This window comes from Podarcis erhardii (assembly GCF_964252035.2).
Source record: "Podarcis erhardii genome assembly, chromosome: 3".
Taxonomy (NCBI): domain Eukaryota; kingdom Metazoa; phylum Chordata; class Lepidosauria; order Squamata; family Lacertidae; genus Podarcis; species Podarcis erhardii.
In genome coordinates this window covers 15,568,179-15,582,711 of record NC_138507.1, presented here as the reverse complement: position 1 = coordinate 15,582,711, position 14,533 = coordinate 15,568,179, and the positions used below count along the sequence as shown (strand labels likewise).

General features: G+C 39.9%; 1 protein-coding gene across 5 annotated transcripts in view; it reads left to right on the top strand.

The window, feature by feature from the left end:
- Window positions 1-14,533, top strand: part of TASP1 (taspase 1) — a 62,857-nt gene that overhangs the window by 30,365 nt on the left and 17,959 nt on the right. For all 5 annotated transcript variants that reach the window (XM_081857273.1, XM_081857272.1, XM_081857274.1 and 2 more), the window contains 3 exons: window positions 3,271-3,390; window positions 6,075-6,153; window positions 11,621-11,731. In XM_081857273.1, coding sequence (XP_081713399.1) covers window positions 3,271-3,390; window positions 6,075-6,153; window positions 11,621-11,731 — 310 coding nt within the window. The remainder of the gene's footprint in view (window positions 1-3,270; window positions 3,391-6,074; window positions 6,154-11,620; window positions 11,732-14,533) is intronic.

The window sequence follows — 14,533 nt, the reverse complement described above, 5'->3', positions numbered from 1 at the left end:
TTTGAGTGTACATAAATTCATTTTTACATAGTGAGATAATTATGTTCCAGTTATAATTTAGAAATTGAAGCCAGGTTTTAAAATTGCCTTGTGAACTCCATAGTAGTGTACGTACTCTAACGCAAGCTGTGATTTAGATAATTGAATAAATAAGTAGCTGGATTCCAAATGTCTTTTGTTAACAGATTGAACAGTTCATTTTTTTAAAAAATGAATTGTTTAATTATTGTGTTAGACTTACATTGTCTTCTTAAATATTTGGGATTTCTTTAACCGATGGAATTCCCCCTTCCTCTCCCCCAGTCTTATGACACTGATGCAGGATTTGATCCACAGTTACTCTTCTGCAAATGGAATGACTCCATCTGTTCACAGAAGGAACTGTAATCCGGTAGAGGCTGCCAGTTGGGGAAGGAAAGGATATTTCTCTTTGTAGTCAAGTATGCCACCTTCCTTCCTGTTCCATTGGGTCCCCCTACCCTCCAGAGCAGGTTTCCGGGGTGGGGAGTGGGTGGGTAAGCTGCAGAGGGAATGACAAATCAGTGAAAGTCTCCTGCCCCTCCCCCCGCCTACTTCACTGGAAGTGTCCCATAAGTGGTATTCAGCTCATGAGAACTCAGAATTCAAGCCACAGTATTTTGTATGCTTTGTTCACATGATAAGAATGAGAGAGAGGTGGTCATGCATGTGAAATAGCTGATGAGGGGAGGCATGGTAGTTTGCCTTTTAAATCTGCCTCTTTTATTTGACTTTTAAGGGTGAAGGTAAGATTGTATTGCTTGATTACTGTAGCTTGATTTTCTGTTGTGAAGTCCCCACGGATCTTCAGGTGAAGAAGGGTGGTATACAAAATCAATCACTTAATAATAAAATTAGAAAGTTGTGTTGCATTTCCTATCTTTGTAATATTAAAATGGAAACGTTATATTATCTTAAAGGTAAAGGCACCCCTGACCATTAGGTCCAGTCGTGGCCGACTCTGGGGTTGTGGCGCTCATCTCACTTTATTGGCCGAGGGAGCCAGCGTACAGCTTCCGGGTCATGTGGCTAGCATGACTAAGCCGCTTCTAGCGCACGGAAGCGTTTACCTTCCCACAGGAGCGGTACCTATTTATCTACTTGCACTTGGAAGTGCTTTCAAACTGCTAGGTTGGCAGGAGCAGGGACCAAGCAACGGGAGCTCACCCTGTCACAGGGATTCGAACCGCCGACCTTCTGATCGGCAAGCCCTAGGTTCTGTGGTTTAACCCACATCTTAACAACTGTTAACAAAATTCTGTTTGTGTAATAGGACTTTCTTAGCCCTCCTCTCTGTGCCTCCCCCCCCAAAAAAGCAGCTCCTGAGAGTTGGGGCAAACGTTGGGACCAGTGCAGGCATTGGCAAATGGAGTTGCCACTGAAATCCAGGCCCCTTTCCACTCTTGCTAGGCACCTTGTTATCTAACCCATTATTATTATTATTATTATTATTATTATTATTACTACTACTACTACTACTACTACTTCCTGTGGGTGAGAGAGGTAAGTTTGATGTTCAAGAGTGTGTCTTTTGCTCTGTTTTGGCATACACTAGATTAGCCATCTGTAGAGTTGATCTAAAGACTCCTCCATTAGCCTCATTAACTTTAATAGGGAGGCTGAATAACGTTTAGTAACAATTACTGCTTTGGGCACATTCTGAAAATTATGCAAGTCTGTGTGATTAAAGAATTCTAAAAGGAGAAACCTCTCTCCATGCTTTCAGTGCAGTGTAGGTGAGCGAGTGTGTGATCCTGACTTTTTGCTATTGATTGTGAAGACAGAGCTTGTGGGTGATTAGGGTTAATTAATTGGCAATGGGTGTATTCTTTTGAATGGAATGTCATTATGCCCACAAGCTACAAGAGCTTTAATCTCAGTTAATGGTTCTCAAATGTTTTCGTAATAAACCTTCTAACTTTTAAAAACCAGTTTGAGCCTCCCTCTGGCAAAATAGAACAGCTTAGTTTTACTGTTTTTTATTCTCACTTGGCATTAATGTCATTCAGATCAAAGGAAGAACTGTGGTGAGCCCTTTTGGATTATTTTTGTTCTACTGAACTTAAAGCCTACCAAGTCCAGGGAATTGCCTGCTTGACTTGTTAACACAAGGATGAGGAACCTTTGGTCCTCAGGAGGTTGCTGGACTCTCATCATCCTTGACCATTGACCATGCTGGCTGGGGCTGATGACAGCTGTAGCCAGACAACATCTGGAGAACCACAGACTTTCCACCTCTAACATTATTCAGCAGTGAGGGAGGTATACCTTGCTCTTCTCTCTGCATTAATTTGAATGGGGAACTTGGCATTGTCTTTCAGTGGGAAGATCAGGCAGGAAGTCTGGTTGACAAGTAAAGGGAAATAACTTTAATGGATAAGTTTCCTTTAGCCCCTGAGTACAGACAACATTCTTGGATATTTGCTTTATTTTTTTACACATTTTACACTACCATTCATATTTAAAGTATGGTGCACAAAATAAATATAAAAGAACAATAAAATGACAGATTTTTCTCATTTTAAATTAGTAAAATCTGTTAATGGCCTAGGTAAAGAAAAATAATAGCAATGATAGCCCCAGGTGAACCTCCTTATTTTATTTGTTTATTTCAACAATTTATATACTTCTTAATTAGTTGTCTCTAAGACATGTACACCGAACTCCACAAATACAATAGAGGTAAAAAAGAGATGCTGACTAAATATCAGGAAGAACTTTGTGACAGTCCATCTGTCATGAATGCTTTCGTTGAAACTCCTGCATTCCAGAGTGTTGGACTAGATGATGCTTTCAACTCTACAGCTCTATGATTCTATATTTTTACATTTCTATGATTAATATGCTGGCTGAAATAAAAAAAAGCAGTCTTCAGTAGGTACTGGATGTGCGATAGGGAAGAGGCTGAATGTCTGCATCTAAGCTATGGGTTGTCACTACCAGTGACTCCCCCAAAGACTTTGACGATTGGGCAGGAATGTAAAGGCAGCTATTCCCTAACTCTGATGCCACTGCTGAAAAAGTCCGCTCCCTTGTATATTTTTATACCTTGGATAGAAGACCTACATAGTAATTACCTTGGTGTATGATTTTAATGAATGGATATGGAATGGATCCAAGCTGAGTGAAGAGATATAAATGGTCCCATGCTGTGTTGCGGGCTCTGTGAACCAGTCATGTCTTCGTCTATGGAGGCATCAAAATACTGTCAAGTCTGTATGTTTTCAGTGTCTTTGTTTCCCTGTCCCATAGGAGAATGACTCAGGAACACTGGATACCGTTGGAGCAGTTGTTGTTGACCAGGAAGGAAATGTCGCTGCTGCAGTGTCCAGTGGAGGCTTAGCCTTGAAGCACCCTGGACGAGTTGGTCAGGTAGGTCTTAGTAGGGCTTACATGTTAGAGTTGCATTTTACCCTAATTGTTCCCAACTTTCTGTGAAAGAGAGAACTGGCTGGATGACGTTCTTTACAACTTGGGGAAAGTAGTGTTTATGAAAAAGCTGTGTTTTACGTGACAAATCATTGTAAGTGGGAATCAGCCAAAAGCTCGATATCATAAGCAGAGTCATAATTTTGGGAGCCAACGTTTGTCCGCAGACAGTTTTTCCAGGTCATGTGGCCAGCATGACTAAGCTGCTTCTGGCGAAACCAGAGCAGTGCACGGAAAAGCCGTTTACCATCCTGTCGGAGCGGTACCTATTTCTACTTGCACTTTGACGTGCTTTCGAACTGCTGGGTTGGCAGGAGCAGGGACCGAGCAACGGGAGCTCACCCGGGGATTTGAACCACTGACCTTCCAATTGGCAAGCCCTAGGCTCAGTGGTTTAGACCACAGCACCTCCCGTGTCCCGAGGGTATGGGTCTAGGGTACATGAAATACTGCTGATTTGCTGATTGAGATGTTCCACATTCCATTGCTGTCTGAAGTATGGTTGGTAGCTACATGGGACAGGGCTTTCTTGACCATAACACCCAGAGTTCCTCTTCTGGAAAGTATCCTGACAGCAGGTCTTGCAGAATGCACAGTTAAGATGGTCTCTGGCCCCTTCAGCATCATCTTTTATAATTGGAGTAAGTCAGGGCCGCACCTGCCCAGGCCAGCTGGAAATAGGCCAGCAAAGCAGGGAGCAGGACTTGCAGAGAAGGACCAGCAGCAACGGTACAAATTTGTGTATTTTTTTTAAAAAAGCAGCGAAACCACCTTAAACACATTATAGGTAATGGTATTCCCCAGCTCCCAATCTTCCGCACAATAGGTTGTTGCTTTATCTAACTGCATGTCCAGACTAGGAGCACAGAGAAGTGAAGGCAGCTGGGTGATGGTGGTGGAAACTTCACACTGCTCCTTCAGCTACTTCACAGGCTTTTATCCCAGGAGTGACCATATGCCAAGAATTCTTACACTTTGTTTAGTCTCTTGATATGTGGCATTCGACTGATTTCTTGATTGCAGACATTATCTTGGACTGGAAGACTTTTTGTTGATATGTAACTACAGATCATAAACTTTTGGCCTGATCAGAGTGCCTCTAGGCAAATGGACACATGCACCCTAGAACATGCCATTTCATCGTCCAAGGAATGTTCTTTTCCTTTGATCTGATTGTTTTGCTTAAAGGCAAAGTCCTATTTATTTGAGAGCGCCATTAGCAGCTACAACTTACTTCCCCTCTTTGGCACTTGCAGAGCCTACTTTTGTTCGAAATCATTTGCCTTTCTCATTCATACAGTTTATAATTCATTACCTTTAAAATAGTAATAGTACAAAGAAAGTCGAAACCTTCATAAAAATACTTGAGTATATTCACAAAATTTTCAGATTCTCATTTTGCAAAATCATATCTGACTTATTGCAGAGTGTGACACCTGAAACCACATTTAAATGGGTCTAGATAATCAGTACCATTTTTAGAGTTCCTGGAGCTGTCCAGCAGCCAACTGCTTAAGCATCTTGCTCAGAAAGGGTGTTTGTGATCACCCTATAATAATTACATTTTTCAAGGTTTGGACCTCTTTTAGGAGTGGTCTCTTAACTGCTTATTTCAGGGTGCCAGGGATACCCTCTTTCTCTCTAAGATATTTATCACTCCCTAGATCCAGTGTTCGCAATTCCCATTGTTCTAGGCGCATTTTGTGACAAGGAATTTCATTAACGTGAGCAGTTTCTGAGCTCTGGGCGCAGTACTATGCCTAAGATTTCAGATTAAAACTGTATAGAGTGCAAGGAAAGAGGACATTTTTCTGCCTCCCCACTTCCAGCTACTCTCTGAAGACTGGAGAAGAGGCCCTCTTTTAAAAATTAGGCGGATGGGCAGGGGAAGGACTAGAACATGTGAAAATAATAATTTAGCTGCAGTTCATTCATTTTCAGCTTTGTATTCTTGTTATAAAAAAGCATGCCTAGACATTCCGTTGTTTTGCCCATAACCTAGGTTTAAGGTGCCATTTAGCTCCTAGCTTTCATATCTCAGTTTCTAACACTGCCTGGATCCAGCTAGTTAATTCCCCTCTGCTAGCTGCATGAGGAGGGAAGGGCCAGCTAAGTGTTCTGGATACCTCCCTGGATTGAAGTGCAAAACTAGTGGCATCCATGTCAAGTTGAATGCAGAGTACTTAACAAACATGTTGCAGCGTGCCCTTGAGGGTACTTTCACATTTCTATGTAGGCCAAGCTGGAGAAACCCCCAGACCTCCTGGAAAAAGCACCACAAGATGGCATGCTGAAGATGCAGTGATGACAGGGAAGTATGGTTTATACACTGTCTTCACCACTGTTACCATGTAAGCTTGGTAATGGGTTCTCATCTGTATACTATGGACCTAACATAAAATCATCCACCACTTGCTTGCATTGGACTGAGATCATTATGTCTAAAATGGGCTGTCAAATTGAATCACGTGGATGAAAGACCTGATTATACAATTCTTACCAAATAGAGGTATATGGCACCTTTTGCAGATGAACAAAGGAAACGATTCTTTACCCAAAAGTTTTACTTGGTGTAAAGGGGCAAATAGTTCTCTCTATTTTGTAAATCCTCCTTCTTCTTCTGTCAGGCAGCTCTTTACGGATGTGGGTGCTGGGCTGAAAACTTGGGAATTCAGAACCCTTACTCTACAGCTGTGAGTACCTCAGGTATTTGCTGTTCTTACAAATATTTCACCGGAACTTATTTTCCTTCTATATACAGTTATTTGAAGTATATTCTTATGGATTAACCTATATGAAGTACTGGAATAGATTCTACTGTTTCCATTATCTTACTTATTCAGATTCACATTAATGGGAAGATGATGCTGTTACCATAATCATGGTAACATAAATCATAATCATAATCATAAATGTGCAGATTAACTTTGATATACAGATACATGCAAAATGCAGCAAAAATCATGTTTGCTCCAGATTAAAGAATAAATAGTTATGAAACATTTATCTGTGCATTTAACAATTCAAAACTAAATGATGGTTTAGTATTGCATGAGCAAACCTTGGACTTTTGTGCTCTCCCTTCGCTTCTTTTCCAGTGTAGCCATGAGAAGGAGATTGGGAGCTTACGTTTTCTGTATATTGCTTATTTCTGAGCCCCAAATTAGTTAGCCTTGATTTAGTTGTAATTTTAAACCATGGTTTGAAGGTGGCTTTTTGAGATATGAGTACCAGGACCTCATATTTTACACACACAAAAAGAGCGGGTAGGCACTGACTATACCAATGGTTGCTAATAAACTCATTTCAGAATTTGGAGGTGCTGTGATGGAAAATTAACTTTGGCTTTATCTTCCTTGAACTGCTATTGAGAAGTAACTTGTTTTAAGGAACCACATGGGATTTATATTCTTTATGTAAGCATTAATGCTTATGCGAAGAAAGGGGTGCCTAGTGAGCGCTTGTCATATCTCGATGGGAATTCTATTCCATAGAATAGGGGCAGCCACACTAAAAACCCTCTCCAAGTTACTGCAGAGTGGGCTTCTGAGATCTTTGGAATTTGCAGGAGAAACTGACCTGTAGGTTGCAACAATCTGCTTTGCATATGAGGGATCCTGCAGTCTATATTGTTAGGAATCCTGAACAAGGCTAGTCATAGATTTTCATTTAAAATGTAGTTGGAGTAGGGTTTTTTTTGGGGGGGGGGAGGGGTAGAATGCAAATTGTGCCTTCTTTCCACTACTGTAGTATTACTGTAGTAACACCATCTCATACTCTAAATATCTTGCCTCTCTCTTGCTTCCTTTTCTTCACTCCTTATTGTCATATTGTAGAGTTTAAACTTGTCAAGACAGTGACCTGTCTTTCCCCCCTACTGCTCTATGTTGCATAAATCATAATGATCGGTATAACCCTTCTGTTAGCTCCTGACAATCAAGTAAAATAACAATTGATTTATCTAAATCATGCTACCAGAGTTTCTTCCTACCTACCAGAGTTTTTAAGCAGCATGCTTGTTCCTAATTGCATTATTCCAAAAATTATCTTTCAACAATGTTGAAATCTCTTCAAAATTGGTTTGCATGTACAGTATTATATGTATATATATAGAGAGAAGGAGAGAGTTTATCAAGAATTGTTCCTTGAAAACAGCAGGGAGAATAGGGAGATACTATACTATGTACACGTATGTGGTTTTATTTATTATTTACTATTTATCATTGTGACTTAAAATGCTACGCTGAGAAACTCTTTTCAAAATACTACATAGCAAGTTTTGATATACTAATGAGTGCCACCTCTGAAGTAGTATACAATGCTGATTTTTTTTATAGTGTTGCATAGCAGATAACAATTTTAATGTCTTTTTGTGCAGTTCTGTTTTTGTTTAGATTCCAGAGCTGTTTTGCTATTGCGGCAAGAGTATCTAACAATAGCTCACGAGCTATTAACATGCTGCCTGACTTTCTCCCTCATAGCCTTTTGCATATGGCTTGCAGAAAGAGGGCCTGGGTTTTCATTTCTCCCTCCGTTCAATAGGAGTTGCTTTCATGTTTGAAAATTGAAAACGTGTGTGTTTCAGTGTGGTGTATGAATGTGGGTGCCCTCTGACACACCTGCTTCTAATTTCCTGACTTGAAAGGAAAGCCCATCAAAAGAAGCAGAAAACAGTTTCTGTGACATGCTGCTCTGAAACCCTTTTGCTTTACAGAAGTTCTTTGCTATGCCATCTTTATTCTATTGCTAGATGACTCTGAGGTGCAGGGCTGGAATAATAAGTAATGTTTTACTTTATCCTATGCTGAGGTTTTTTTAAGGCTCTTGTTGTGGTTACTTTAAAGTGCAGAAATCTGCTTAGGGGGAGAGCATGGTGTAGGTGCTGGGCTTTGTGACAAGCTTAAACGAGAAACAATACATATGGTAGTAAATGGTCATGTAAACTGATAAAGCGGGTTACACTGTTAACAGTTAAACTTTGCATGTTTTCAGTGTTTCACTGTAAAATACCTGAAACACTGCCAGAACTGAATGGTGTGCCCTCTATAAATGATTTCCTGGCTTAATAATGGCAAAGCAAAAGATGTTAGATACATTTTGAGGACTACTGTAATGTACACTGTGCCTGTAAATGCTTCCTCCAACTTTGGATGCAACTCATTATAATGAGTAAATGAGAACCAAACTCCACGTTATGCAGGAGATCCACAAGGTTTTTACGACTGTAAAATCATTAAAATTCAAGTACAGATCCAGACTGAGAAAGGTCTCACCTTAAATGGCTTGCTAGCAGAGGAAGGTCTTCAGTAGGTGCTGAAAAGACAACAAACGGTGCCTTGTCTAAAATTGAAAAGGGAGGAATTTCCAAAGGGTAGTTGCCATGATATTAAATGTCTGATTCTTACATGGTGTGAAATGGATTTCCTGATAATATGGTATCTGTAGAAGACCCTCCCTTGCCTGCAGAGTGCAGTGACCAACTGGATTTATAAGGGGTGAGACAATCCTTCAGGTATTGACATTGCACATAGTGCACAGAAACACCTCACAGCAAAATTACTCATTTGCAGTGCAGAGAAATCAAATCCAAGCAAAACCTTCCATATTACTTGGAGGTAGGATGTTCGGATGAAAACAGGCATAGCAACTGCATGACATGATTCACCTGCTGAAATTCCCTCTTCTACACAACCATTAAAGATGCAGCAGCCCTGTCCTCTTTTTCATATGGCCATCCTATCTGAAGGTAATGTAACTTTCAGCATAATCCTAAACATTTTTTAAAAAGAAAATCCCATTATGGTATGAGTGTCTAGGATTGCAGCCTTTGCCAAACAGTCATAACACTGGTAAGATGACAGGCCAAATACTGAATTCACAGGTTTTGCTGAAAGGATTGAAATGAGAGGAAATATATGGTGTAAACCAACCCAGAGCACTTGAAATCTAGAGGGGGGGGGAGAGGAAAGAAAGCCAGGTAAAAATAAACTGTTTTGAGCGACCTGAATACATCTCATTCAGGTACCATTCCAAAAGCATCTGATCACTTTCAAATCTGGGTAACTTCTCCTGGTGGTTTCTTATCCTTTATGTATACCTTATGGTCATATCTGGAAGGACTTCCAGGGTCTTTCTCTGGAATTGTGCAAGTCCTTCACATTGAATCCATTTTAATGGCTAGAAGTAAGTTGGAACAGTGAGATTTTGGCTGAATTTATGGGGATTAAACAATCTTGGTGTGTGTTCTCCTTTTAGCCCAGCCAAATTAACTTAAAGGCGTGTTTCTTTTCTCTCTCTTTTGTCCCTTGCCAAATAAAAATATTTTCCTAACATATTAGTGCAGTACTGTATTGAAAGTAGACAATCCAGTTCTGCAGACGCTTTGGGATACTGGTGGCGGCTCACACAACTGAATTATTCTCCATTCAAAAATGATGTCAGGGAAGTCTAGACCCTAGTTTTATGTATGGAGAGAGAGTTCAGTTACGTGAGCACTTGGAGTCTGAAGTGGTATAGTTCAGACACAGATTTGGTGCAATCTGAGAGTGAGGCCAGTATTTAGAGACACTCCTGTGTTGCATGTGTGGTAGAAATAAGTCATTATGCAATATTTATTTTGTTTTCAAAGCATAGAAGTTAGTCATAGCTCAGGTAGAGCATTTACAAGGGAGGAAGCCACGACACACATGTTTTCTGTGGCATACAGGTTTTTGTTTTTGTTTTACCAGCCGTACATTTATGGATAGAATGCGCAAAAATGATCAGCATAAAATATCTTTCTGCTCATCTGCCATCGGCTGGTAAAGTCAGAGGGTGTGTCATTGCTGCCCAGCTGTGTTCTGGAATTCCTTGAAGTCTGCCAACAAACTTGGAGGTGAAAAGGACTGGGTGTATTACAGCTGGCAAACTCTTACTGCTGAATCGAAGGTTTGCGGCTGACTAAATTTCTGGGACCCTGTCTGTTCCATTCAGTTTGAGAAACAGGTTCACCTTTACTCTGTCTGAGCCCATTGTTGCACAGTTATCCCCACAGGCACTGAGCATGTTAGTCAGATATCATTGTTGTTACCAGCATTCATGCTGAAAAATATCTGCCACCTTGAATGAAGCCTCTGTCCTGAGAATGGCATTGGGAATAAAGTTAATTAGGATCATCTGTGGTCTTAAAAATCACAGAAATCATAACTTAAATATATTGAAATGACAAAGCAAAGGTGCTTGCTGGTGTGCTTGAGTCAGACACCATTCTGGAAAATGTTCTGCCTACTTTCATTAAAGTACAGTGGTACCTCGGGTTACAAATGCTTCGGGTTACGCGTTTTCAGGTTGTGGACCGCAGGAAACCTGGAAGTACCGGAAAGGGTTACTTCCGGGTTTTGTCACTTGTGCATGCACATAAGTGTTAAATCGTGCCACGCGCGTGCGCAGGCGTGGCGCTGCAGGTTATGAACACTGCGGGTTGTGGACGTGCCTCGGTTACGGATTACGTCTGCAACCCGAGGTTCCACTGTACAGACCTAGGGTGTAGCTTTTTAACCCTTTAAAATGGGAATAGGAGGGTTTTCCAATTATTGGCTTTCCTGGCATCTGGTTGAGGTGAGTGAGAAGAGAAATGTTGCTTTAAACTTAGTTATACTGGTTCTTAACCAGTCCCCCTAACCAATCTGTGAAAATTCTGACGTCAAAAGGATTTCTGTATTTCTAAAACTGATATATCTTTAACTGATGCACAACTATGCTTCCTTGAGTGTCTGTATAAATTGGACTTGACAGTTAATCGATAAAAAAGATCTTAACTTGACGTTAGGGGAGGCATGGATGAGAGACGGATTATCAAACACTTTGTACGTTGGCACTTGAGGCCTAAATAAGTGGGCGTTTTCTTGAAAGTAAGCCTGTTGCGTTGTACTTGACACAACAGCCTGTGCTGTGGAATCCTAAGTCATTGTGAAATACGAGTTAATAAAGAATAAAACTGATGCCTTCACTTTTTAAATGTTTTCTTTTCCTTTGCATTATTTTCCTGCTTTGTTCATATGTCTTAACATTCTGAAACCTTTCTTGGGATTTGCGCAGAGACAATATTGCAATGATTTGCCCCCAAAATTTGTGTTTAGTGCTTTCCCCAATCATACAGATATAGGTTAACCATGCTTGTTAATGTTTTCTATAGGTTGTGGGGAGCACCTTGTACGGACCTTATTGGCCAGAGAATGTTCGTGTGCTTTGCAAAATGAAGATGCTCATCAGGCTCTACTAGAAACTATGCAAAACAAGTTTATTAGTAAGTACAAGATTTGTTAGCAGATCTTTGATGTGGCTAAGAGCTGGTGTCTATCTACTTCTCTTCTGATCCTCCCCAAAGTGACACTTGTACCAGTGTTCCACTTCACAAACTTCCTAGCGTTGCTTCAAGTGGGTATTCTTAGAATGTCCCCATGCTCCCTTAAACACCAAGAAGCCAGTGTTTCATAGTGCTGGTTATTGGCATTAATGGAGTTCACCTTCTGTGTTAGATGGAGACAGGTGTTGCTTCACATCTGCAGAGCAAGCAGTTTCACTTAAACCTTTTACTCTGCACAGGCAGTTTTTAGTAAATGTTTTATAGAGCAAGTGAGGTGAGTCTTGCCAGAGGTGTAGCCATGTTGTGCTGTTGTTGCAGCAAAAAAAATGAGGCTTGTGACACCGGGAAGAGTAACACCTTGATTAGAGCTTTAGCTTTTGGGGACTAATACCTGTTCAGTGCAATGCAGTCTAGTCTGTTGGGGGGCGGGGAGGTTGAACTTCAGAGTTCCAGAAGACTCTGTTGTTTTTGTCTTAAGCCTGTTGCAGCAGAAATAGTTTTGGTATGTTAGGGGGTCTTGTGACACGAGCCGATAGTTATAGTGTGTATAACACACACATGAAATAATTCAGAGTATAAAAGAGAGATATAAATAGGCAATATTGAGGAACATCTTGGTGGCTTTTGTGTTTCCTACTTTTTTTACTTCAATACCTTTTCTTCTGTGCTATCCTTCTGATTCTTTGATCCCACCTGCTTTGTTGTGTTGATGTTTGAAAATGAAAATGTGTAGGTGGTTGAATGTGTAAGAGGTTCGTAACAATATCCTAAGCCCTTAATAGAAATGGAATTTTACCCAAAAGTTGTAACGGATTATGTTGAAGGGATGTGTGCATGTGTTGAAAGTATGGATTAAGAATGTTTCTATGAAACCATTTCAACCAACTTCTCGTTGACTTAAACTATTAGGACTACTAGTACTACTATTTTCTGTTTGGGATAGTTTGCTAAATATGGGCAACTTTTTCTGTTGAAAGTTTGCCATTAGTTTTTAGGCAAGAAAAAGCCCTTTCAAGAATTGACAGAATGAGGATTACTGAGTAGATTTCTTGTCATAGTAGCAGTGTTTGAATTAGAATGATCTTGTTTTGGCTTGGCTCTCATTATTCCTGGAAATATGTGCTTTATTTATGATTGAAAGGACATTAATGCTCTTGTTTTATGTGAGGGCTCCTAAAAAAGAAATCTGCCTTCTTTGCAAAATCTAAGATAGCCCTAACCTCTAGTTTATCTTCTGTCACATTAGTCACCAAAACAAACAATGGAAAAGTGAATGGCTCTTTAACTTGATTAAGACCTTGATGTAATTTTAACAACATCCTGAATAGTTTCTCTCCCCAGTAACTACTTCACAAAACACTACTGTATTTTTATAAGAATGTTTATGAAAGGGATGTTTAGAGCCTTTTAAAGTACAACACATGCCTTTCTGTGCTGATAACCTTGTGTGAAGGTGGGGGGAGCCCTACTGTGTTTTAGCTGAAATGTTGAAAGGGAACTTTTTAGAGACAGAATATTTCAGTGTTGGGTCCAAAGAATCCTGAAACCCCAGCATATGGTTTGCTAAAAGCTGCCATTTCTCGGAATTGGCACAGCTAACTTTTTGTAAAAGTACACCTAAGAGGTTATGCAAAAATACTGGGCATATGCTGAATAGCTCTTTTCTTAAAAACTTTCCTGCTGTTGATTTTAAATGATACAAAAGTTTGCTTGAGGTGTAATGTATGATGCAGGTTTTCCCTCTCCTATGAAATAACTGTGAATAAAATAGGCTAATAGCCTTCTTATGACAGTATGACTTGTTCTCAAATTTAATTTTTTTAAAAAAGTAGCATGCTTTATGTTAACATTAAAATGTCTACTATAACAGTACAGATCTTTAGAGAAATAATAGCTCAGCAAGAAATAACTGAAAAGGATAGTCAGAACTGAAAATATTAGCCTCAAGGGCAGCTGAATACAGCTTTTTTCCACCACACTTCTGCTGATGTTCCTTCTCTCCCCCCCCCCCTTTTTTTTTCATAATTCAGATATCTACAGAGGCTTGGGAATATTTCTTCCCATTTAGGAATACCTGACTTAACATCTGGATTTTTTTTTTTTTTTAAATAGGTGATGGGCAGAATTAGTGGCAGATGGTCTTTTGTCATCTGATATTTATAGCAAGCACTGCGGAGGACATAAATGATGATTGAGTTAACAGTAGAATACCTGGTTTGTTTATTTTTTTTATACAGATAGTTTAATGAAGATATGGGATGATGTACACAATGGTCTGATGCAGAGTGGAAATGGTATTCTGTATACATAAGCATATTTCATAAAGAACAGTGGATTTTATAACTCGTCTAGTTCTTTCAAATTCAGCCAAGTTTGTGGAATGCAGCTTGTGGAATGTTTATCCTGTTTTGCAAGCAGGCAGATTGGGAAGCTAACAATGGAAATATGTGTAGAATTGCATGTAAAGTACTTTTAAACCTTTGGAAACCTGATAGTGGTGTTTTTTCGTGTGTGTTTTTTAATGCTTGCATTGTTTTGCAAAGGGAGTATTTATTTGAATCTTCTCCTTGCAGTTTTATCATTTTGTGGTGGCTGCTTCTGTGGCCAAAAAGGATGCCCCACCTCCAGAATGAAGCAGCTGTCTTGCTGTCCCCATGGTATCATCATTCATCAGGCATAGACAGATGGAAGCGTTCTAAATAGTCCTTTACCTTCAGATATACTTTTTTTTTTTAACCAAGA